Source organism: Diadema setosum, chromosome 15, assembly GCF_964275005.1.
Source record: "Diadema setosum chromosome 15, eeDiaSeto1, whole genome shotgun sequence".
In the NCBI taxonomy this organism is placed as follows: Eukaryota; Metazoa; Echinodermata; class Echinoidea; order Diadematoida; family Diadematidae; genus Diadema; species Diadema setosum.
In genome coordinates this window covers 15347564-15375003 of record NC_092699.1, presented here as the reverse complement: position 1 = coordinate 15375003, position 27440 = coordinate 15347564, and the positions used below count along the sequence as shown (strand labels likewise).

General features: G+C 38.6%; 1 protein-coding gene across 1 annotated transcript in view; it reads left to right on the top strand.

Moving 5' to 3' along the window:
* The window catches only part of LOC140238557 (rho guanine nucleotide exchange factor 10-like), a 119226-nt gene that overhangs the window by 37216 nt on the left and 54570 nt on the right, over nt 1–27440 (top strand). The window contains exons 5-6 of the mRNA XM_072318459.1: nt 3222–3239; nt 5747–5852. Of these exons, the coding sequence (XP_072174560.1) occupies nt 3222–3239; nt 5747–5852 (124 nt within the window). The remainder of the gene's footprint in view (nt 1–3221; nt 3240–5746; nt 5853–27440) is intronic.

The following is a 27440-nucleotide window of genomic DNA, read 5'->3' as shown; positions in this document are numbered from 1 at the left end:
CACTTTATTAGAATCGCTCTTTTTTGGATACCTCAGCCATTTCAAAACGAATTTTCATCAAATAAATGTTGAATTCCTCATGGAATTACATGCTCTTTCATATTTCATAAGAGGTTTCTCATTATCTCACCAAAAATGTTAGAAACTGACATTAGGTCTCAACCAAAACAACACGATCCCTTTAACACATCGAAAGGTGTATAGTTTATTAGTAAGCGAAACTTTGCCTTAATTCGATAAAGTTTATCGTCTATATTCAAAAGTTTGCAGTGTATGGGGTAGAAGCGGAGAGGGTAGGAGGATGTGATATATTTAGCTGCATAAAAGCTTTGACAAAATTGTCTTGTTATTACAGATTACAAAGTTTGGTGTCACTTTCTTGTGATGTTAAATGAGTGTTGTGTCAGACAGTTGGGATATCAAAGGCAGTGGTGCTGGCATTTGAAAGGGAATATACCCCAAATACATGTGTGACTGCAGTTGATCGAGCAATATTTCCAGAACACGTCAATGAACTTTAGGGAAAATCATACAATGTTTTCAGAAGTTACAATTTTTTTTTTTTTTTTTTTTTTGGTGCTGCCATCACCAGATAAGAAGATTACAAAAGTTCATGATGTCAGCTTATTAGAACAATATAGAGAAATTCAACCTATTATTGTAGCATCATGAAAGACCACTTGACCTAGCTCCTTCAAAAGGCAGGGGTAATGATATTGCCCTTAACATATGTCTGGACTATGATTTTAAAGAGGGAATGCGTGCTTTTCATAACAAATGAAATTTTATGGAATTCGCAATATTTTCTTTATACTGTTCTATTATTGTGACATAACAAATCATTTTATATAGTCTTCTTATCCAACAATGATGGGACGTGAATTTGAATTGAAATGATGAAAAGTCATCACTTTTTGAATGTATTCTCAAATTTTCCTCAAACTTCACTGGGGTGATATTATTACTGCATTCATTATTAAATCCATATGAATTACATATGTTTATTGATATGTTTAGGGTTAATTGCCCTTGGCCCTGTTTTATGAAGAGTTAAAATTGATTATATAGATGATTTCAACTGTAAGTCTATGGTAGCCTGTGTGGTAAGGAAATTTAAAATTGATTTTATCTTTTGATAAAACAGGGCCATGTTCTATCTTTGCCTTTTCTTGTTAATGTGATGCATGCCTGCTTTTAGGATGCTTCTGCATATGTAAGCTGGTACCAAGAGGGGCAGGTAATGTGCTGCTATTTATCTTGGCTTTTGTGTTTTTTGCATTATATAATCCCTGACATCTTCTGATCTCATCAAAATGAATGCTCATTCATTCTTCTTCTCTGGCATGAAATAATCAAATGTGACTTTGAGGGTTCATTGTCAGAAATGGTGCCTTGCTGTTGTTTGTCATTTGGAGCGACAGAAAATATTTCAATTTCTTTACCTGTGCCAGTAGGTGAAAACCTGCAGCTGGTGGAGTTTGTATTTTCGGTTCTGTATGTTTGTCTGTCTGTCTGTCTGTCTATATGTCTTGTCTGTCTGTCTGTCTGTATGTATGTATGTATGTATGTATGTATATTTTTGTACAAGATAACTCGAGAACAGATGAACAAATTTTCACAAAATTTGCAGGGTGTGTTCAGAATGAGGTAAAAAAGAAACAGAATTTGGGGACCATGAAATCAAAAGTCAGGAGTAACGAAGGACATAAAATAAGCTTAATCTCCCAATAAATCCAAAATTGATGATCAGATTTTCACCAAAGTTGCAGACTGTGTTCATAGTGAAGTAACAAAGAAATTATTTGATTTGGGGGTTATGACATTGAAATTCAAAATAGTCTTGGAGGAAATAAAATAGATTTAATCTCCCAATAACTCAATGATGGATGAGCGGATTTTCACCAGGTGTATTGTATAGATGTCCCTATATACACGTACCTCTATGTTTGTATTGAAGATACTGCCTACGAAATGGCAGTATTTTAATCATGGCTGCTTGGCGGAGGTCTGCTTTCTCGGAATGCTCCTCTGTTTTTTTTTTTTTTTTTTGTGGTTGAGATTTAAGGTAATTCCTGGTAATTGATGAGACCGTTGTTACCATGATTCACTGTGAAGCTCTCCAGATGTTTTACTTCCAGGAAACAGGATTTTATAATAATATACTTGTATGTTCATTAATTCATGTTAGTCTTTGTTGGAATAGTTCCAAGTTACACTGGGGTTTTTTTTTTGTTTTTTTTTTTCTAAGTTTGGATGATACATACACCCAAAAAATCAAATCGTCTTCAATAGGTTAATTGGCCGAAGTTGCTAAATGTATGTACTTTGTACACATGATTATACTATTGAAGGAATACAGTCATCTGTTTCAGAAGTCACCATTTACTACATAGAGAAAGCTGAAAGCCAAGAGATAATGATGATGATGATGATGATGATGATGATGGTGATAATGAAGGTTGAAGGTAAAGATGGTAACTAGTGATGGTGATGATGATAGTGTCATGGTGATGATGGTGATCCTTAATGTTGATGACAGTGATGACGATTAAAGTGATGGTGGTGGCACTCCTTCTGGTGATGATGATGATGATGATAGTGACGATGATGATCGAACGTGATGATTGGAAATGGTGATGATGGTGACTCAGATAAAGATAACAATGATGATGTTAATCATGAAAGAGTCATAATGATGATGACTTTAAAATGTTAATGAGAGTGAAAATGATTGCAGTGGTGATCGTGATGGTATTGATGATACGATGATGACGATGATGATGCTGATGATCATGATAATGCTGATGGCGATAATGATGGTGGCGATGATGTTGATTTTAGTGATATCGATGCTGATCTTGGTGATTATAGAATCTATGACAATGATGATGGTGGTGATGATGAAGATGGTGGAAGTAATTACACTGATGGTTAGTCCAGTGGTGGTATGATGATTGTAAGAATTATTGTCACTATAATATCTGCCGTGCAAACATTCATATTGCCTTTACTTGAAGCTCATCACGTATACAATGTACGCTCACACTGTCATTCATGTTTTTGTTTTTCTTTTTTCTTCTTTCAATGCTTCCATCCTTTTACTCTGGCTCTGAATGCGGTGGCTGATACATCAAATGCCATTTCTTATTCAATTTTCTGTTTTTCCTTCATGCTGCCCTCATTGCCCACTTCTCATGGCTACATGGTTCCCGCACAAGCAGCAATCATATCTTGAATGGGTAAGTAGCAGCAGGGAAAAGTAAAACGACAACCAAACCACATTTTAACATGGCACTCATTTGTTTCAAAATGCATGGTGTCTTCCTTTTTCGTGATTTTTTTTTTTTCATTTTAAAGGTCGGAGCAGATGATTTGAGAGTCAAAACTAACATCCTTTGCTCATTTGCTAGTGATGTCTTTTCTTTGATTTGAATGAGAGAGAGACCACTACTCCTATTCTGGAAATGCGGGTGCAATCATGACAAAGCTTTACGCTCCTAATTAAGTGTGGAAGATCATGTTTGTATAACACACCCACACACACCCACACACCCACACCCACACACACACATGCACACACACAAAATGCCAAGAAGAATGTTAGATGATTTCTGTAGGAATGCAATTACATAAACGAGGAAGGAAATATATGTGTTGGCAATGAATATTTGCGTGTCATTTTTAACAGTATCTCAAGGACCCACCTTCAAATGTCAGGGTGGCGGTGCGAAGTTGCATAAATGTCAACCTACATTACCCCCACCCCCAGACGAAGGGAGACGATCTAATGAGTGTGGATATTTGGTATTTAGCACTTCAAGCCGCATACCAAGCTCAAGTGTATTACACCTTGTTAATGCCTGTCAGTCAAACTAATTATGAGTAATACCCCTTCGGCCTTTCTCGGGGGTTTAATTTACTCTGGATAAACAGGTGAAATTGGAGGGAAAAATTCATCACATTATCACCTCGCCGAGATCTCCAAATATTTGCCTCCGAACGACAGAAGCGGGCCGATTGGGGATGTGCGCGCGTGATTGGGTGGTATGTGGTGTTGGCTTTGAGATGAAGTTGGAAGAGTGATTCTGCATAGAGTCTATGTGTGTGTCTGCGTGTGTCTGAATGTGCATTTGTGTATTTGTGTGTGTCTGCATTTTTAATTAAAGGGAAAGAGAGGATACACTAATTTCACACAAAGATAATTTGCTCAAGTGCTTAATCGCTATGTGTGTGTGTGGTTTCTTTCGTGTGTGTGTGTTTGTCTAAGCCAAGGATAGGTTAAGTTCATTAGGAAATAATTCACCTAGATGCCATATTTCCTTGTGTGTATGTGTGTGTGTGTGTGTGTGTGTGTGTGTGCATGTGTGTGGGTGGGTATCCATCTGTAAGTCTGTGCATAGGTGAATTCAAAACAAGTGTGGTATAATTCTTTCAAGATGTAACCCACATTTCTGCTGGGTTAGAGGGTATTAGTGTCTGGCACGGAAAAGATTTGGCCACAAGCATGAAGGGGCATCCGTAGATGGAGAAAAGTAGGTGAGGTCGCCATGGCAACGAGATATTTGAGGAAGAATCCTCCACTGATTATGATTGACTGTTTGAGGTCAACCTAATTTCTAATGGATGTACCTTAATCTGATAAAATGATCCTAACTTTACTTTGATCTTTTAACCTCATAGTGACGGCAGTGAAAGAATGCCTCTTTGGATTAGTTAGAGAAAGATCGACCTATCAAGGAATTATTTGGTAGATTTACAGAGAGGTATATGGAATGATTGAGAGATGAATAGATTGATAGAGAGATACATAGATGGATATTAGAAGATGGATAGGTAAAATATTTTAATATCGATGGAGAGAGTGGAAGAGATTAGACGGAGAGATTAGACGACTAGTGACAGTTGAATAGATGGATAGATAGATTGATAGACGTATAGAAGGATGGGTGGATCAATGGATTGATGGATGGATGGATTGATAAATGTGTGATGGATGGAGATAGTACAAAATATGGATGAAGAGGAGGAGAGTGCAGTTGAGATATGATTGATAGATATATTGAAGACAGTTAGTTAGGTACATGGATAGATTGATAAATATAAAGATATGGACCCAGAGAGATAGAGATGGGTGTATTGATACATGTTTTTTGATTGACTGACAGCTTGACAGATGGAATGATTGATTGATTACTTGATTGATTGATATATTCAAAGAATAAAAGAGAGAGAGAGATAACTAAGGAAAGAAAAAAGAGACTCTTGAGTGAGAAATTTAACCTTTATCATAAAGAATATTTATAGCATTTTTTGTCTCCAGGTTCAGTTTTGTCAGAAAATGGTACTTGTAATGGTGGTTTTTAATTTGAAATTTCTACTTTGATTGTAAAGCTTTACAAAATATTCTTTTTTTTTGCTTTTTATACTGAATCTTTGCACTTGGCACAAACATACTTATTCTACAAATTCTGAGATACATATTTGTAGAATTCTGGGACTATAGTTTGTATCAATCAATTATCATGTTGGAGAATACAAGTCACCAGCATTCACATGACTGCTCTAATCATTGCTTTGTCAATTCTTTTGTTCTTGTGTTTGTCCCTAGTGTTACAATTTCTGCTGCAATTTGCCATTATGTTTTTTCTATTATCAGTTATCGTCAACATCATACCTATAAGTGCCGCCTGCCATCAGAATTATTTGTTTCATGCAATTAATATCACAATCATCGATCTTGCCTCAGATGAAGGACTTGAAGAACAAAGGAAGTCTGGGCAAGGTGCGGACATTCCTCTTTGGACGGCAAGGGTCAGAGCGCCATCACGAAGACAGGGAAGACCCAGACGAAGGTAGGCATCTCATCTTCTGTAATAAACCCGTGGAGTCATAGAGACCATATTTTGCTGGTGTAATGCTGTATGTTTACGACAATTCTTGATATTTCAATCTTAGTGTTTGTTACAGTAGAATAAATACCTCATTTGGATCATTTTCTACTCTGTACTTCATTTGATGAACTGTCGAAAGTTTCTAAGTATCTTGATTTTTTATTGGTCCTTAAATTGGCAATACATTTTATTTTCTACTCTGCACTTCAGTTGATATGCTGTCAAAAAGTTCTAAATATCTTCATTTTTAATTTGTCCTTAAATTGGCAATACATTTGATTTTCCACTCTGTACTTCAGTTAATGAATCGTCAAAAGCTTCTAAATATCTACATTGTTAAATGGCCCTTAAATTGTCAACACATTTGATTTTCCACTCTGTACTTATGATGATTAACTGCCCAAAGCTTCTCAATATCCACATTTTAAAATGGTCCCTCAAATTGGCAAAACATTTGAGGTGATTAAAGTAAATGTTTCTCTCTCAGGTTAGCAAATGTGCTCGCTTCTTCTGAATTTGTGCAATTATAATGAATTCAGCCAGTTTCATCTCGTCCTTATCCAACATGAGAATCTGCAGTGAAATTTAGTGTTGCCAATTTGATGAAGGCCAAATCATGACTTCTGCGGCAAAATTGGCCCGCAGACATGTCGGTTTCTAGCCACCTGCTTAACTTCCGACCGTGCATTGTGTGAGTGTGGTTGTCTTTCCTGACTTGAGATGCTGATGGGGCTGTTGGTTATTTTGAAAGCGGTTGGTTCCATTGGAAATCAATAGCAGCTATATTTGTTCTTTTGAACGAGGTATGCTCTGCATGTAGGGAATTTTTCATTGTCAATTTTATGCTTGAGGCAGTCAAACTTAAAGGAAACCCAAACCCAAAGAGAAATGTGGATTGAGGTAAAGCAGCAATATTAGTAGAACACATCAGTGAAAGTTTGAGGAAAATCAGACAATCGATGCAAAAGTTATGAATTTGTAAAGTTTTGGTGTTGGAACTGCTGGATGAGGAGACTACTAGAGGTTATGGTCTCATGTGTGGACAACAATATAAAGAAAATATAAAGGGAATTCCATAAAAATTCATTTTTCATGAAAATAACACATTCCATCAACTTGATACTGACATATGTTAAGGGTAGCAATTATTCCCCCTGCTTTCTGAAAGCGGTCAGTCAAGTGCCCATTATGCTAGAAAAGTGAATTTTTGTGTACTGATGTGTTCTACTAATGTTGCTGTTTTCACTCAATCCACATTTATCTTTGGATTTGGGTTTCCTTGAAAGGCGTGGAGATAGGAAGAGTATATGGATAATGTTTATTTTTATTCATATATTAATACATGAAGTCAGCAAGTAATATGAAAAGTGTTGGTGGAGATGATGATGGTGGTTATGATGATAAAGGTGACAGTAGTTTTGGTAATGATGCTACTGATTGTAATATGATGATGATGATGATGATGATGATGATGATGATGATGATGATGATGGTAGGGACAATAATGAATATTTTGATGGTGGTAACAATAATATTTCTAATGCTGATCGCATTGAAGATTTGTATCTTACTATCAAAATAGAAATGTATATGCAGCAACACCAATTTTCATGATATGCATGAATATGTTTGCATAACAATCTTGTTAATGCTATAAACGGTTATCTCGATGTGGATTTTATTCATAACAGTGAAAGCTGTGTGTATTTGGTGAAATTCTTTTTAGCTCTGCAATTTTAAAGAACAATCTGTCTTTGCACGTGATTTCCAATTTTTCTTCATCTACAGCGATTCGATTTTGTGTGGTAGTCAGAACACGTAGGCGTGAGTCTGGACAGCAATTTGGCCTGTTTGCATCTTGCTTGATTTGCAACAAGAATGTTCATGCTACGTGATTCTTGTTTTTTGTTTGTTGGTTGGGGTTTTTTTTAATCAGAAGAATGTTCATATCTTCATTGATTTGTATGATGTGGATTGCTGCATGTGAAAGGAATTTTTAATGCTCCACTTGTTACAAATTCTAGTATATCATATCTGAGAGGAGGTTATGAAATAAAGGATTTTGTCATTTTTTCAAGATCATTCCAACAGCTGCCTGTGCATGCAACTTTTTAAATATTCTGAAGTTTCCAATTTAACAAATACCCCTCTAAAAAAGACACATTTTACTCTGTATTTGATTGATTTTCAGGTGCAATGTTATCATTCCTCTTATGTTGTTTGCATGGTGGACACTGGTGTTAGCATCTGTTCAAGTTTGAGAGATATCAAGAAATAATGCTTCACACATTACTGAACATTCTCCAACACTACGGCTATGTTTCTTCCAACCCATGCTGGAGTTGAGAATCAATGGTGGACAATGAATCCCAGCCAGACCCAGTGCTCGGTGATGAATGACTCGACAGCAGGGAATGTTTATCTTCAGATTTCCGGGGCTTGATTATTTATTTGTTTATCCCCGACCATCTTAACGGGAGTGGTCCATCTCCCTCGGACACGGACACGCATCTTTGAGTCTTTCCCAATCTCCATCACTGTCAGGTGGTGGTGGTGGTGGTGGTGGGAGGTGGGGGGGGGGGAGCAGTGAGTCTCACCCCATCTCCTAAATGCTACTCCGCATCTGAGGCGCAGTGCCTTAGTTTAAGGAGGAAGCAAAAAGTGATCAGCCAGACCGCGGCCAGATGATGGCGTCGTTTGAAATAGATTCCCACAAAGTGGATGAGAATGGGTTCACATGGCTCTCGTGTTTTTCCTTGTATCTCGTTCGTTAAGCGTCAGTCTTCATTTGCCTGTCGGTGCAAAGATGCTTTGCTGGTGAGAGTAAAGTCAGAGCGGACGACTCCTCTTCCTCCAAGATCGTAATGACTTGGTTTAAAAAGGTCAGGGTGTAGCCCTCATTTTGGGAGCACTGCCAGAAGGCGGACGAGATAGAAAGAGACAAGATATAAGTGGGCGGGGGAGGGGGAGGGGGAGGGGGGGGGAGTAGTATGGAGGAAGGTTTGGGAGGATAGAGGGAGGGAGGGAGGGGCAGAGGGAGTTCCCGTTAGGCATGAGATTTTATGGAGGTAGAGAGCTGCTGCCGTCAAAAGCGTGTCATGATGGAACTTTTGATTCACAGCTGCAGTGTATCACATGTGTGCAAGAAACCACATCCATGTCTTTAGTTACGATTATCAATTCATATGTGGCGTACTGTTAATGTTTCGACACAACTTGAGAAGTGCAATCTGAAACATGGGAAAGATGATAGATGCTGCCTTTATCTGTTGGATGAAGAAGGAATTCAAGGGATGTGATAGCAGCAGTCTCTCAGAAAATCCCCCAAAGTATTTGCTTCTATTTTGCTACCAAGCATCTGGTGACTGATGCGACATGGGCTATATTTTTTTGGTAACTTGATATTTGTGATGGTAAGACGTACCGAGAGCATTCATCGCAGAATGGTTTTCACTTTTATGCCTTCACCCCGAAGGGTGCCGGAAGAATTATTTCTTAGAGACATGCATGTCGGTGCTTTGAATTGCTTTTATGGTAAAGTTTACTGCAGCAGTAATGGAAAAGGAGAAGGATAAAAAAAAACCCCAAACAACATGAAAGCAATCTGAATTTCAGTTTAAACCATAATTGCATTACGGAAGTCCTTCGTTCCTCTTCTTTGGTAGATGTGAACATGTCAGGATGCTAATGGGGTTTGCCCTTTCTTAGAAATTCCCCCATGCGAGAAGCAGTGTGCCTGAGGCATGTTTTCTTTTCCCCAAACAGCTGGGAGAAAAGGTAAAAAAATAAATTATGCATGGGAAGAAGGGAGGTAAACACATACCTGCATTTGCAGATGATGTCATGCATCAAGGTTCTTTGAACTCAGAAGCACCATGTGATATTTTTATGAGGATATGTAAATGGGGGGGGGGGGGAGAAGGGGGAGGGATTGAGGGAGAAAAAGAAGAAAGATATTGTGAGGTTTGGAGCTGGGAGAGGGGGACTCTCGTGAGCTCATGAGGTCGGCTGTATGTAATCTCAAACAGGAACTCGGCGTCTGTCGGGACCAGTGAATGGATTGAAGAGATTATCACTTTGCAGAGGGTCTGAGACGTTTCTGTGCGGGCTGAAAGCATGTATGTCTGTTAGTCAATGTGTGTGATGAAGGGAGATTGAGTCTGTGTGCTGGGTACGTATGCCTCCTCACGCGGGGCGTGCGTGCTCGGTCCAGACGCATCCATCACGCTCTGGAGGGTGTAGCCAAATTTGCGCAGGCTGATTGTCTGCCAGACCTCGACTGCCCTCGGAGAGCCAGCGTCCCACCTGGCACGCTTCCTCTGTCTCCTATCCCTCCCTACCCCACCCTCCCATCATGCCATCTACCCCCCTTATCCCATCAATCCTCACCCCCCCCCCCCTTCATCCCATCCCTGCATCATCCCGTACATTTGTTGGAAGCATACAGTGCGCCCTCACCCTGTTGATACGAGGCAAACTTGCATCTTGGTGGCAATGTCAAGTTATTTGTTCCATCAAGTCCTAGAGAATTTTACTGCCAGAATTATCGTCTTGCTGTCATTGAATTGGCAACTCTGAAATTTCACTGCTTATTTCCTTTCATTTTGACAATCATCCGAGAGGAATGCTTATTCCCTGAAACTTGTTATTGTCTGATTTGGCTCGAAAGTAAAAATAGGAGAAATGTTTGCTGTGGGATGAGAAAATCTCAGATGAGGAGAGGAAGGAATGGAACCACCTCACCTATGGTAGGAAAAGAAAACTGAGTGATTGAGTTGACTTGTATTACAGTACAAACATTGTCAGCACTGTTCTCTCTGTCTCTTAATTGAAAATATTTGAAGCAATGATCATATTCTGCAGTGATACTTCATCATCCGTGTCGATCCTCAACATTGACATTGTTGATTCATCAAAAGTTTGACAAAACATTCATTGGTGTTGGAAATCCAAGCAAAAAGATATAAAAGCAACAACACAAAGAGGCGCCAGTAGAGGCATTTTGTAGTTTCAGGAATCTATGATGGCTTCATGAAATTGATTGTCATTCAATGTCAAGGGCTTGAATTATGTGAGACAAATTATCTGGTAAAGATGGGGGACCTTGAGGGGGGAAAACACTCATGCGTACAACACGCTCCAGCTCCGACAGCCTGAAATTAGCCTTGAACAGCCAATCTTGTAATCATCGTCTCCCAAATGACTGTAAATGAGTTTTCTAAATTGCCGAATGTCGGATGGTATTTGATTTTCTGAGTCACCTCGTCTGTCTTGTCTGTCTGCACAGACAGAGGATGGAAAACATTTCATGTGGTTTATGGACGTAATGATGTTCTTTTGGGTTGTTTCTGTCAATTTTAATTTTGCCTGAGATGAATCTCAGCTAGCATTCTCTCTGAGACAGCATCACCATATTTCTGTTTGTTCAAGAGCATGACAATCTCATATCATTCATTTAATTCATTCGAGCATGGCATGCCCTCCTTTCCACCCAGATGAAATTGGAATGATTAGCTCTCACTTTTGCAAATAGTTTTCCCCCTGTTTGAGAAGACTTCAATTAAGGTAGAACAATGGAATTAGAGATCATAATTGATATCGAACCTTTTTGCATGAAGTACCATTTGATTATAAATCTGTGTATGACTTTATTTGTGGGGATGTGATGCGGAGCAGTGATCATGTGGAATGAGTGCGATGTAATTGCAAATATTCGGCACACATGCTTTGTATGGATATCACATTGAAAGCACATAGCTTTATTGATTTATTGACAGACATGAGCTATGGGAATATGAAATTGTTCCTAATGCAGAAAAAAAAAATCAGTTAAGGGCAGATATTTCCAATTTTGTTCTCTCTTCATTGTATGTACATTTATGAGTTCCAACAGTTAGCAGCAGTCAAATTATCAATTGATTTCCAGTATATCAATGTATGTTATGCATAAAATACTGTGGAGTGTCATGGCTTTCTTTTAATTTGTGACTCTAAAATAGAGGTGCTATTAAACAAAATATCAATGAAAGATATTTGAGTTTCAAAACAAAATAATCATTAATGTGATCCAAAACAATTCGTCTGCATTAAACGATGTCAGCATTGATGTTATTTTGAGGAAATGTTGGGGAAATGAAATAGGTTTGTTTGCTCTCCTTAAAAACTTGTGATGTTGATGTATGAGGTTTCATCATGCCAGGTATATTTCACCTCCATCAGCAGGCCTCGAATTAAGTGACGGCCACCGACGGCCATGGCCGTATGGCCGTCGGTGCCCCTCTCGTTGGCCGCAATGCCTTTTTTTCCTTGATTAAAGTTACGGCCAAAAAAAAAGTGCCCTTTTTCTTGTGGCCGTGGTGCCCTTTTAGAATGAAAGTTAGTATTTATGATGTATAATATGCCCTTTCTCAAAGTCTACACTTTAATAAGCTTGAACAACTTTCCTGATCTCAAATATCATACCTTCAGTTCACTCGCGTCCCAATATATCTAATTCAAACTCAAGTATCTTTCCAAGATACGAGACGACGTGTAGAAGTCTACGTACATGTACGCCCAACCGGCTTTTACCGTCCTGACTGCCTCCGCAGCGCAGTGGCCATAGAGTTACTAGCTCGGCAGCGGCGGGCCGGAGGAAGTGGTTGCAAGCCATGCTAAAAAATGCCAGGCCTGTCGGACGGCTGCGAGCATTGCCATCTCTCTCGCTCTGCATTCATGCCCGCATGCTCAAAGCAAAATGGCGCCAGAAGTGCTCCAAAGCGAGCGCGGCGTACGCGTTGAGAACGTACTGTATTACAGAACCTACATCGTATTGCGTATGGCCTACTGCCTAACGTCGTCTGCTGCGGAGAGATCTTATGCGTGCGTGCGCTGCTGGAGTGTAGCAGCACCGTCGATAGCATACAGCTCTATGGGGCATTCACATCACGTATAAACACCCAACATGCCCTTTCCAATGTGGCCTTGGTGCCCCTCTGACTGACCTAAGTGCCCTGGCCTCTTGGAAAAAGTGCCCTTTTCTAAATGGCCTTGCCCCTCCAAAATCCTATTTCGAGGCCTGCATCAGTATCTTCTTTGTGTGGAACACTCTCTACATTCTTCCTTTTTTTTTTTTTTTTTTTTTTATTAAGCTCCAGCTTATATAACCATAAAGCATTCTTGTCACTTTGGATTTGTTCAAAATTTGCTGTCACTTAAGCCCTGACCTCTAAAGAGACTTTCAAGGATTGCAGAATTGCTGTACCTATGAGCGATGGCTTTTTAGGCTGGTAGAAAGTTTGCAAAATTTTGAATATCCTGTGTGAACGAATGTCTAAAGGATGTTGCCATGGGAAGCTATTACAACGTAGCATGATTTTGATTTGGACTTTGTTTGAGGGACTGTATGAACAAAAAAAAAACAAAAACAAAACAAAAACTACAAAGCAAAGAAGCAAATGAACAACATTAACAGAAATAAAAGACTGGGAGAAGGCAAATCTCTCCTTCCTTGCCACTTCATCCTCACCTTACTTTCCAAGTGTCTTCGCTGTCTTCTTGAGAGAGCGTGCTGCAATTTATGTCTTGAGCGAGACGGAATTATCGGGATGGGCTTTAATTAGAGGAAAGCCCTGGGGATGAATGTGATCATTGGGTCTAATGAACAAAGAAAACACCACTAATGGGATTTTTCTCCCCCCTTGCGCTCGATGATATCCACTCGCAGGGAGCCGAAGTCTTCCTTTGAGGCGAGAATTAACCCCCCGCATCCCAAAGAGTCTCTTTGTCTAGCGCCAGCGGCTGGGGAGGTGTGGATGTGTGGCTGGTTTTGGCTTAAACAGCGCCTTGTCTTTCTCTTGATTTGTACTCATACCGGCAGCTGATTGTCTTGTTTGTGGAAAACAAGATTGGGCGCGATGATCAACCGCTGCGATCGTCAGCCTTTGAAGGCGTCTTGACGTCAAAGGAGATTTACCTGTGTGGGACTAGAATGTCAGAAGATTTTCGCAGTGATATTCTGTGTAATCTCATTGCTGTTTATAAATGGGCAATCTTTGTAAAACCATGGTGGGCAATTGAATACCAGAATTTATATGATATACCGAAGTCCATTAGGGAGAATTTTGAGAAAATAAAATGAATGACATCCTTTAGTATTCTTTAATTTTTCAACTAAGGGAATGTTATGTATACTAATTGAATTATTACACAGTCATTTGAATAATATATTTTTGCATTACTTTGCAAGGAGTCTACAAAGATGAAAGTGAAGTCAGGACTTGGTCTGTTCTTGTATTACTGTATTCAATTATGAAAGGCTTGTTGTGATGTCTTATCTTTATCATGTATCCTAACCATGAAATACGGGCACTTGATGTTTGGAAGTCACAGTGCACCCTATATCAATACCTTCCCCTCCCCCTTCCCCTCCCCCTTTCCCTCCCTCCTTCCCCTCTCCCCTCCCCTTTCCCCTCCCCTTTCCCCTCCCCTTTCTACCTCCCCCTCCAACACCCCTCTCTCTCTCTCAAAAAGAAAGTCTACATGTAGGTGTAATGCGATCATTCCTATACATAGATCCTAGGCCATACATATATAAGCCAGGCAGATATTTTAACTTTGTAATCATAAATGTTACAAATTCATGCAATTTTTTTTTTTTTTTTTTTTTTTTTTTTTTACTCCAGTTGAATAAATGGTACTCTACAGAAAGATACGGCTCATAAAAGTTTTGTTGCTGGTTTTCCCCTCATTGAGAGCAAGAAGAGTCGGGTCTGGACAAAAACAAATAAAAACAAAACAGAGTTGAAAGCAGAAACACTTTTACTTTGCTTCTTTATTTGTCAACGAGGGCAGTCTATCATTGTTTGATTTCTTTGATACCGAGTTCTTATTCTTTCTAAAGAGTGGAGGGGAAAAAACAAAATTGACCTACTTTTGAACAACAAAACAACCCACTTTTTATTTAACAAAAGCAAAAGGATTTTTTGCTGACGTACGAAGGGGGATTGAAATTCTGATCTGTTAGTGGGTGTCAACTGACCTACCCCCCCATGATGTAAACAGATAGATTAGAAATGCATAGTGTCTTTAAGTCAGGAGTAATAGAATCCTGCAAAGTATGCAAGGTTGTAGTGTGTAAAGTGCATTGAAATTCATGACAAGTCTGAAATGCCCTATTTAAAAACTGGCTGGGTTTGTCATTAATATTGTTATTGTTATTATTGTTATTATTATTATCATTATCTTTACTATTGTTATTATCATTATCATTCAGGACAAGAAAAAGTAATTGCTAAGGCTGACCTAAACTTTTCTTGGGTTGATTTCAGGTGGCTAAAGTTAGGGTGGAAATTTAGATCAGGATTTATGGCTCTTTTTGTCCCTCCATAGCGCTCTCTTAAAGCTTGAAAATGGATGAGAGAGTCCATGAAGATTAGGAAAACAGTATATCTGCAGATTTGGCAGTTATTTATATTCTTATTTGCATTGATTGCTGATGTGGTTTTCTTCTATAGCCAAAGTTTTGATTTCATGAGAAATTTATGCTGTGTGACATTGAACACATTTTTATCATTGCGATACTCGAAACACAGAATATTTGGTGCTTATTTATGTCATTGAAGGACAATTTGTCATTCAAGGGCAGTTTGTCGATGAGTTGCAATAAAACACAACTCAACATCAGAATTATCAATTTGCATAGATATGAAGTACCTGCTGCTATGATGGTTACGAACCATCACTGGCAGTAGGGCAAAAGCTCGGTAGTCTAGTGGATATGATGGCTGTCTAGCAGTCAGGAGGTTGTGGGTTCGAATCCCACCAAAGTATGTATGCTCATGATTTTCATCAAGGTTGCTACTTTAAACACAAAATAATCAGTGCCTATTTACATCGATGAAGGCAACATGTTAATCACTTGCAATTAAGCAAGAATGTCACTTGTGCGTACATGACACGCTCACACACAAACACACACACACACACACACACACACACACACACAAAGAGGAAGTAAAAACATACCAAATTAAACACTTAAAATGTACACAAGTAAGAGAAGAAAGGAGATTAATTGGACCATGCCCTCATGGCGATCGCACTTCGGGTATTCTTGCCGTGTCCTTGCGCTCGATACCTCTGTACATTCCCCATCCTCCAAATTCCAATTTTGTTTTCCATTTGCAACCCTACTCAGTCTAACGGTGGCGCTTTAATATCATACATGTGTGTCAATAAAATCAAAATGAGATCAGATGACGAACCGGCACTTGAACTTTACCAGCCCAGTGAGCACAGTCCGGTGTAACGCTACATCATTTTACATGTCGGAAGGATTTCGGGAGGGTTTGGATCTCCGAGAAACGTTGCTCGTGTTTCCGCGCCTCGGCTCTCTGCGGCAGACATCGCGGCTGCGGCTACCCTGATCGAAATCCCGTAACCGATTCGGCCTACAAAGCTTGGCATAAGTAGGTTTCTTTCCTTTCCTTCTTTTTTTTTTCTTCCCTCTCTCTTTCTATCCCCCTTAAAAAATCTTAAGGAAAGGGTATTGATGAGCGCATCAACCCTGACATCGTAATATCTCTGACCGTCTGCGAGCTGCCGCGGCCTGGCTGTCTCAGCTTGCTGCTGATGAATTATGGGAATGGAGAAAGCCATTAAGTCGACATCAAGACATCAATGCGTGTGCTGCAGGTAGCCAAATTGTTTTAAAGGGAGGATCTATCAGTATTGAAAGACACACACAAACTGGGCTTGTTAGCATAAATGTAGAAGCAACAGTTAGGAAGTAGGGGCATTCAATTCTGATGTAGATGCTTAGCAAGAGTGTTTTTTTTTTTTCTAATTGTATGAGTTCTAAGGTAGAAACATGAGGAGACAAGATGTTTTAAATCTTCCACAAATAAGAGTTAATCAATAGGAAAAAATAGTGCTTTTAATTGATTTTTCTACTAGAAGTGACAGTAAGGGTTTCCAAAATTGGTCTTTTGATAAACTGATATGGACATGAGATGCAGCTCATATGTCACAAAGAATATTAGACCAACACAAAATTATGTGTATGGGATCAAGCTTCCAAGTGATTGCAAAATGATATGTCAATGTCATATATTGCTCTCTCTGATAACTGACAAAAATCATGTCTGTCTATTTTAGCCTGAAGTAACAGAGATGCAGCTCTCTGAGAGATTGAAGTTCTCTTTGTTAGATGTGAATATACGGTACTTTGGATCCTCCTTGTCTTCTGCTCTTACCTCTTATAGACAAGTTATCCGGGATTTGTTCTTAGTTGTTTGTTTACAGGGATAATCCTATGGACCATGAACAAGTTAGAAAGTGTATAAGATTATTAGTGCAAGGGTAGTATGTAAATTTGATGAGGATTAAATGTGTGATGCAGAGACTTTTTGTGTGTGGTGGGCTCTGCTCTGTGGAATAGCTTTTTAGTGATTGTTGTACTGATATGAACCAAATTTTATGGTTTAAGTTAACTCAAATGCATGTATTATTTATTTGGTGATTTGGGGATGATTTCTATAAGAAAAAAACTTTATGCAAACTTGATGTAAGATCTGCAGATCATGGACCATTCTTTCCACTATCTTCACACCTAAAGTGAGCATGTAGGACTTTCTTTGAATTTGGCAGCATCCTACATGGTCTGCTGTTAAAAGGGGGTTTCCCCTATTAAGTGGAATGATGAACGCTCCTGTCATATTCAGGAACCCGATCCCCTTTTAACCAGTGTGTGATGAATACTGATTGTGCGTTCCTGCCCGCTCTTATCTTCGGAAGATGTGGAACTTCCGCCATTGATATCTCTTGGTCAGACGCTCTTCCTTGCGCACTCGATGTCTCAGGAATCTCCATGATAATTCCTTTGGCTGTTCATTGGATCTGCTAAGATATCAAACTTAAATATTGTATGTCGGTCGCTAATCTGTTAAAGAGGAATCCACCCCAAAAATAAATAAACTTCCAAAGAAAAAGAAAAATATTTCCTACAGAACTATGCAAAAATGACAAAAATTGGATAAGAAATAAGGAAGCTGTGACATTTTGAATTTCACAATTTCTTGACATCTTGACAAAAACGTTTCTTGGATGATTCCCTCTCTCTCTCTCTCTCTCAAAAGAAGAAAAAAGAAAACATCGGGTTTTTCCCCTTTTAATAATTCTAGAGTACTTTTTATCGATATTTCCATCAGGAAAGTACAGCATCACAGTTCAAAGTAGCTACGTGCAGTGTAAATGCAATTGATGAAACATTTGGTGATGGGAATACAGATAACTTTATAGAAGGATTTGTAGGGCTTTTTTTACAGCTGAGATGCATGTATTATTTAGGTTTTAGATTTGTTGTATATTCACTTTTTATTCAGACGAATGAACACCACATGATTTGATTGTTGTGGGTTTGTGTGGATGACATATAACCCTCAGCATCCCGGGGTTAAGTGCGAGAAATAGCCTGTGGCAGTCGAGTGGTTAATCTGAGGAAAGCTGGAGAGATGTAAGCGTATCAAGGTTGATCTTTTCAGCTGCATTACAATGATGACTTTTGTTACGGTTTGCAAAACTGGGAACAAGTGTAATGTTAAAATTTAGAATGTCAAATTTGAAATATGAAATATCACGATCTTGGAAAGCCACCATCTTCAAACCTGAAGTGACTGTGTATGTATGATGGGGCATTGTTAAAAGGTAAACATATCTAACAAATTTGAATGTGATCCGTACGCATGTGAAGTGATTTGAGCTTCTCATTTCTCACTTCACCTGCTGTCTGGAAATTTTCCTGTCTTAGCGATATCATTTTACACCTTTTATCTTTTATAGACTGTTTGTTACAAAACCCATAGAGAGCATTATCAGTTCCAGGAAGTTGTTTAGTCTATACTTCCATTCAATGCAACTTGGTGATATCAGCTAGATATTGTTTTTTACTCTGTTTAGAGCTGTTGGGCGGAGGGGGGGGGGGATGGGAGGAGGGGATTTTTGTCTTGGATTGTATATAGACTACGGTAAATAGACTAACTGAATCCAGCTCTGTTTGAATGGTAATCTGCAGAAAGTATCATATTTCAGGCTAATCTCTTGAATTTCTGCATTTGCACTGCTTGCCTATAAGTTTGTCCTAGAAAAAAAAAAAAAAAACCACCATGAAACAAAATTATGGTTAGTTGGAGACTGCTCTTCTTGCAGGGCATGTAATTCTCCGTTTCGATGATAAATGCAGGACAGTGAGCCTTGTAAATCACAGCAAGTGAATTCTGCCTTAGGGCATCTAAAATACTTGGTCTCGTTTCCATTTGAGATATGGTGGCAAATCCTGATGTAGATCAAGGAGTAACAAAATTCAATCTTGTTTTCTTTGAATTACTTGCTCTCTTTCCTTTTAATGCAGCATTTTGTTTTTGTATTTGATTTAGAAGTACTGATAGCATTTCATTGCAAAGTAGCAAATACACCCACTGCCAGATATGATACAGTTGAAAAAAAAAGGCTTCCATGTAGCACTAGTTTCTAAATGACAAGCTGAGCTTTCGCCTAGATTTCACTCACATTTAGTAAACGTAAAAACAAAAACAAAAAGCAAACAAACTCAATACTTAGTACAGAGGGTCATAGATGAAATCAAACCTTAATGAGCAGTGATACTTTTCACCTGGCTAGAATGTATAAGTTTTCCCACAACTCTGATGAAGGAAATAAATTTTGTCTCTTTTGTGTTTCAGCTAAGATTTAATGCCTCTCTCGTTGGCATTAATCAAGTGCACTCAACTCAGTTTTATGGTAGCACCTCATGCTAAAAAAAAAAGGGAGGAAAATGGGGGGAAAATCTAATTTTGTCTGTCAGTAGACTGGAGCTGGTGTCTCGCAGATTCTTAAGGTGAAATAGGAGAGGTGACCGAAATGCACGGAGCGGAGAGAAAAGCGTTGTGCGTCAATCAATAAATGATTCCAACATGGCCCGCAGGATGAAGGAATGGGGTAAGGGGGGGGGGGGAGAGAGATTGGAGGGGGTTGGCTGGGTCTGCCACAGACGCTTGGTTTGGGGTTAGCGAAGAACCAGGCTTGTGTGTGGTGTGACGGATCAATTCTGCAACTGCGAATACTTAAATAGATACACGTGTGACTAGATGGTGACAGGTAGAAAGCAAAGTGTCTAGTCTGTCTTACCTTTTTTTTTTTTGTGTGTGTGTTATCATTATCTTAGCATATTAACCCATTGAGGACGAGTCCCAAGTATAGGACCAACTCGGGCAAGTGTCTATGGGAAATGAGTGTTGTAGCAAAATCAGCCGTCCTCAGTGTTTACCATTGGGAGCTGTGATTTAAAAAGTGTTCAAGTCATCACATTTGATGCATATGCATAGTTCAGTTGTGTCACAAAACTTCCTACCATATACATATTTTTCAATAAAGCCACAAATATAAGGAGGTATCACTAACATTATAAATAAACCATAACTGTAGGCAGTTTATTGTAAAATCAATTTTGATTAAAATGTTGTTCATATTTTGTATATTTAACAATACTTAACATTGATTATAATAATTAACATTTTACATTGGTTGTATCTATCCCTAACTCACATTTTAGAACTATTTTGAAGCAGTGAAGCTGTTTTATTTTTTCATCAGCAAATGGTGAATAGTGGCTTTATACCTGCATGCGTACAATAGGTTTCATGAAGGATTTACCCCATCTCCAGAGGTGATACAAAGTCACAATCAGTTTACTTCTCACTCTTCTGCCTGGTATTTACAAGTTGACAGACTTTACATTTGGGATTTAGGAATCATTGAGGGTATTTGCTCCTCATGAAGGAAACAAAATTAGAATTCATAAAAAGATAGAGAACTTGAAATAAAGGCAGGCGTGTCAGAGCTGGGAGTATACTTTAAGACAAACATTGACACAAAGGATGCTCTTGAGATGAGAAAATAAGGAATGTTTAATATTCTCTTAGTAGTGAGAGTGCAAAGAAATCAGGGAAATACAGATGAGAGAAAATATATATCAGAGATATATAGATATATGAGAGATATAAAGATATATGAGAGATATATAGATATATGAGAGATATATGGATATATGAGAGATATATAGATATATGAGAGATATATAGATATAATGAGAGATATATAGATATATGAGAGATATATAGATATAATGAGAGATATATAGATATATGAGAGATATATAGATATATGAGAGATATGTACAGTGACTGTAGATTATGAGAGATATATAGATATATGAGAGATATAGAGATATATGAGAGATATATAGATATATGTTTGTTGGGAAGAAAAAGGGAGAGAGGTGGAGGGTGAGATAGTATGAGAGAGGAAGCGTGAGAGAAAACTGGCTAGTGAAAAGTGAGTGGGAGTGGAATTATGACAATCAATACTAGCTTCCTGATGGCCTAGAGGAAAGGGATGGAGAGGGAGAGAATATTAGCTGCAGTCACACTGGCAAAACATCGCAAAGTTTAATGTTCACGAAGTTTAAGTTCTGTAAGTTTTGTCAGTGTGACCACAAACTTCCAGAAAGCTTTTTTGGGAAGTTCCCACTGAAATGAGGGAAATTTGAATGCTCGTGACTGAAACTTCGTAAAGTTTTTCTTGTGACCAGTCCACCACCTGTTTGCGGTATAGATCGATGGTCTTGCGGGTGGTGCGTCATTGGGACGTACATGTGTGCATTGTTATGTTCATGTGTACATTGTGTGTTAATACAGCACAATCATTAGCTGTCAGATGGCACATGTTTCTTTCTTTGTTGTACATGCGCACCAGTGATGCAGACTTCAAGAACTGAAACTATGAGAAGTTTGGCTGCCATTGTGGACAGATGAGCAAACTTCGCAAAGACTTTTCGAAGTGAAACTTCGGGATGTTTTGCCAGTGTGATCATAGGTACTGAGAGAGAGGAGGAAGAGAAAGAAAAGGAGAGAGAGAGAATATTCAGTGAGAAAAGGAGAAAAAAGAGCAAATATAAAGAGAGAGGGAGAAGAAAATCAGGGAGAAAGAGGATGCAGAAGTGTCTGAAGGTGATAGATTTCTGAGGAAGAGGACTCCTATGTCAATGATGGCCATAGGGCAATGGGTTTCCTCTTCCCCCCATGGATGTACCTTAGTCCCACTCACAGGGAACTAAGTATAGAATGTCGTGACCTCAGCGGATGCATGGACGAAGAAGGAAAAAAAAAAGTAGAAACAGCGAGGTTGAGATGGTGGGGCAGATATTGAATAAGCAGACAACGTGAAACACTTAGCTTGTAACCGGCTAGTTCTCTAGATGCACAGATGCATACGTAGCCTAGATGCACATAAATGCTCTCAAGTAAATTGAAATGGACTGCATGTGTAAAACAAACATTTACTAATGCAGGCAAGTGACTAGATGAAAAGAAAGACAAAGGCCTTAACACACTGAAATGGGTGAATTCATGCAATGATACCTAGATTAGCAGTGGCAAACAGTGCCTTACAATCAAAGCTGCAATTAAATCTATAATAAGCAAATAAGCTACAGACATACAAAAGGACCAGGAAGAATTAGAATCCAAAAGAAATAGATATAAAAAAAGAAAAGAAATAGATTTAAAAATATAGCTACTATGTGTACAATAACGTACCAAGTAAAACACACAAAAAAATGGAGGGAGAGAAAAAAGTTAGATAATGGAAATAGGATGTGACAGTGTAGTTGATTGAAGGTAAATTTTAGGTTCTAGCTGGGAGACAGGAGAATGGCCAATGCAATTAATGTCTTAACCCATTGAGGCCAGTCCCGAGAATACTCGTGCAGGTGTCTATGGGAAATGCGTGTTATAGCAAAATCAGTCCGTCTTCAAGATCCGTGTCGCAAATGCATAAAGCTCCCTGTTAAGGAAAAAGAAAGAAAGAAAAATATGAGTCTACACTGGTAATGAAAGAGTTAAATGGGTGGAAAGGAAGTAGAGATGGCCAGAGAAGAGGAGGATGTGGAGTTATTGGGTTCATCTGGAGGATCATCATGGAGACGATGTTTATGGTTGTTATTTTATGACATAAACAGAGGCCTGCCAACATGGGTAAAGGGAGGCGTAGTGCATGACTGCGCACAAAGTTACAACACTATGTCATTGCAGCCACATGTGAAGGCTTTTGACAGGAGAAGGAGGAGGAGGAGGAAAAAAAGTATTCTAAAAAAGAATACAAGTTAACAACAGAGACTAGGAAGTGCCAGCAAATTATAGAGAAAATATGAAATAAGAGAGGACTACAAAGTAATCCTGTGGCATGATTTCATCTGAAAATCAAAAATCAAAATTAATGCATGATTTCATCTAAAAATTGCAGAATGTATTATTTGACTAAAGTATCACATAATGCATGATTAGATGTAAAAGTTATCTGATATATGGTTTGATCTGTAAAAGTCATCAAATCTGTGATTTGTTACAGATAGAATCATCTAATATATGATTTGATCATAAATCACCTGATATTTGATTTGAACTATCATCCAACACATGATTTTGATCTTAAATCATCTTATATGATCTGATCAAAGAATAACCCAAGGTATCATTCGATGAAAAAAGAAATGTCTGAAAGTCAGGATGGACAAAGAGAAACCTTGATCACATAAAATGGAATATCAAAATAGAGAAAAGTTGCTCATCTTATGATAAAAAAAAAATTGATTAAAAAAAACCCCCACAAATTAGTAGCAGAGTTGTGAGGTGATATTGTTGTGGGGTGATATTATCACCTCAGTGAATTTGCATGCGTATTTTTTCCATGCCTCACTTTTCATGAAAACATTTATCTTTTCTATTTTTGGCTCCAATTTAGAGAGATTTTGACCATTGTGTGGATCTCATTCTTTTACTTCACTTATCTAAATGTTCTTGAACGTGATGTGGAATTGGACTTGACTATGTAATGAAAATTTTGTAATATGCAGAGAAGATGCACTTTCTTTCTCATCATCATGAAGATTAGATGCAGAAGAACAAAAACAGGACCAACAAAAACCCTACTTAGAATAAAAGTATCTCCAAGATGACTCCAGATGGCTGCATTGAATGAATATTAATATAAAAAGGGAAACTTACTGCACTTTTCTTATCTCATGTGTCTTTAATGTGGTCATGCAAGAAGGAAATAAGTTTGATGCATCCCTTGACCTGTGCTTTGTGCGTGTGATTTCGGAACATGTCATCAAATAAAACATGACACTGATACAAAGGTAATTGTGGCTCAAACTTGGGCGACATATCCGGCAAACCTCGACAACGTCTTCTCTCCCGCCGCGAGGCATCTGCGTTGCCACGGTAACAGTTATCTTCGGCTGCCACAAGAGGTCTCAACCCCGGTGATGGGTTTTTTTTTTGTAATGGGCCGGATGCGGGGGGGGGGGGGGGGGGAAACATTGACCTGGTGTCCCACTTGTGATCGCTTCCACGATGCCATTAAATGTGAGCATCCGTCATTTCTCAGACAACACACCTGCATTCTCATTAAAGCCAAGTCTTCCATCAAAACCATACCCTTTAGTAGCTCCAATGGAAAAAGATAAGCCTGTTTTTTGTTCCTCCGAGCTGACAGCGACAAGGAATGAGACTTTTCAGCTGTCGTTACTGCCCACCACCATCCTGGAGTCATGAAGTTTTCATAACTTCTCCGGACGGCCATCAGTTTCCGCCTTCGGGCTCTGACGAATTTCCATCATCATGCACATTAAGTTTTATGGGAAGACCATATATATGCTAAAAATTATGCATTTATGGCATATTGTATGTGCCACTCCATCACATGGAATATATTCTTTATTCTATACTTTACTGTCAGTGTTCTTGGCTGAAAGGCACAGGTGGTCCTAAATCTTACTGTCGGTAGATACGGATCGTGAAATTCTCTCAGGCTACATGTTGTCACAATGACTCACACGAGGGAACATTGTTGGTTTTTTTTTTACTTATATTTTGATTTTTTTTTTATTATCCTTAATGGTTTTCCTAATGCACATTGCAGTCATGTCTGGGGATTAATTTGTGGGATGCCAAATGTCACCTGCCCGGCAAAAATAGTACAGCTGAGTGCTTTGACACATGTAGGGGTCATACTTACAGTTGAACAATAGACATTCAATGCATGTATTGCACTATTTGATGATAAATTTAGTTTACCTCCATACACATATGAGTTCAAAATGCTAGATCAGTTTGAACATCACAAATTTTGTTTCGCTGAAAGATAACGTGAGCACTAACTCTGCTCAAGGTCAGTGACCTAACATCTGACGAACTTCAGCAAAATGCATGCTGCCTTTTCTGCCTTTTAAGGCTTTCTAAAAATGACAAGATGGTATTGCAGTTTCAGATGAACTGCAAAAACTTGCAAAATGACCTGATCCAGTACTTGGTAGCTTCCTTCCTGACATAATGCTGTATGGAATTTTGATCTTGGTCCAGCTTAAAAGCACGGTTACAGGTTGTTATTTGGAAGTCTCATTAAGCCAATGGTTCGTAAATCCGAAAGTGAAATAAGGTTTGCAGTTTTGAAGGTACATTTATTGTGCACCTCCTTTTCATTTTCTGCCTAATGAACCTCATATCATTTTCAGAAGAAGGAACCATATATTATTTTTCAGATTAATGAACCCTTAGAATGACGAACCCTATTTCATTTTCGGATTAACAGACCTTCTGAATAAGGAAAATCACCCAAAAGCAGGACTGAAAAACAAGATTGTAGTCATAGAGTCCATGTTTATGATCATAAAGAGCAAAAAGGATGACTTTTTGTGGATGAGAAAAATATAGAACATGGCAATGACAGAATTTATACTTCTACATTTCATGAAAGGGCTAGAAAGTAAACATTTCCTGTAATGGCAGCTAAAGCACATACGTTGCCAGCTAGGCCACCTGAAAATTGCTGGCACTGGAAAATGGAGTAACCTTGATTGCAAAAAACCAGCGACCTCCGGTTTCAGCGTCTTGCGATTTGACAGGTTGGTTGGGTGTGTACGTGTCACAGTTATTCTCAGTGACACGATCTGCTCGCTGCCGCTGACAAAACCTCGGGCTTGGATTGCGTGTTCTTCTCCGTTCAGGTATTATTCTCAGATCTGCACTAGGTTGAAGTAATATTGATGTAATCAGATGGAAGACAAAAAAAAAAGAGAATGTGTGTGTCTGTGTGTGTGTCTGTGTGTGTGTATGTGTGTGTGTGTGTGAGAGAGATAGAGATAGAGAGAGAAAGAAAGAAGGAAAGAAAGAGGGATGAAAATTGGAGAGAGAAGGTGGAGAATTGCACATTTATATATTTCTACCTCCCTGTGGAGATATCGAGAAACAACATGACTTATATTGAGGAGAAATATATGAGGACAAAAGAGCGAAGAGATATTAATAGCAAATTTATGACATGATGATGAATGAGATTACATGGATTCATCTAATATCCGTCCTTGGGGCTGTCAAACAGTCCTGAGTTATTTTTGTGAAACTGTAACATTGATGCATTCCTCAGTGAAACAAGACAAAGGAGTATGGGTATACAATTATTATGGTCCAACTCTCTAAACCATGTGCATGGCAAGCAGGTAGAGAAACCTGTACCATGGAAGCAATAGTTTAGTTTTAACTCATTGTAACTCGTTTAAAACGTTTTACCTCCTTATTAGCAAGCACATCAGAGACAATGTTGCATTTGTTAGAGTGTTGCAAAACCACTCTGCTACTTGCCCCATGCATGCAATTGAATCTCACTGCCGGGCAATTGATAATTATGAGCATGGAGTTACCAATATAGCTCCATGATGAGATTCAGCCCTTGTATCTTTACATATATTTTTTCTTCTTTTTATAATGACATAGAACAAGTGCTATTCATTTGTCCCAGGGCAAGCTAAACAAATCTTTTGATTTAGAGTGATATTTGTAGGGGCGTGTACAATGTGTTATGTCATATTTAAGATAATGTACATTGTATCCACTTCACAGGGATTGCAACCACTTGTATTAAAGGTCCAGTTTACCTTTGGGAGCAGTGATTTCAAAAATTTTCAAGATATCATATTTGATGCATATGTGTAGGTCTGTTGTATCATAAAACATCCTACCATATGAAATATTTATTATAAAACCTAAAATATAAGGAGATATCAGGGTTTTTCTCAATAAACCGTAACTGTATACGGTGTAGTCTGGAAACATTTTTATTATAACTATTGTTCACATTTTGTGTATTTAACAACACTTAACATCGATTATACGGATTCAAATTTTGACAGTGGTTGTTTCTATCCCTAACTCACATTTTAGAACTATTTTATAGCACTAATGCTTTCATCTGCAAATGGTAAAGTATGCCTTTAAGCTCAGCTGGTAACGTACACAGAGAGTGTTAGCAACGTTTCGCGATGGTGATAAGTCGCTGTTTGTCCAAGCGCTGAACAGAGCGGGGGAGAGAGAGAGAGAGAGTGAGAGATAAAGTGAAAGGAAGGCCGTCAAAATGCATGATTCCCACTTGAGTTGCAATCAGAGATGACACGAGAAA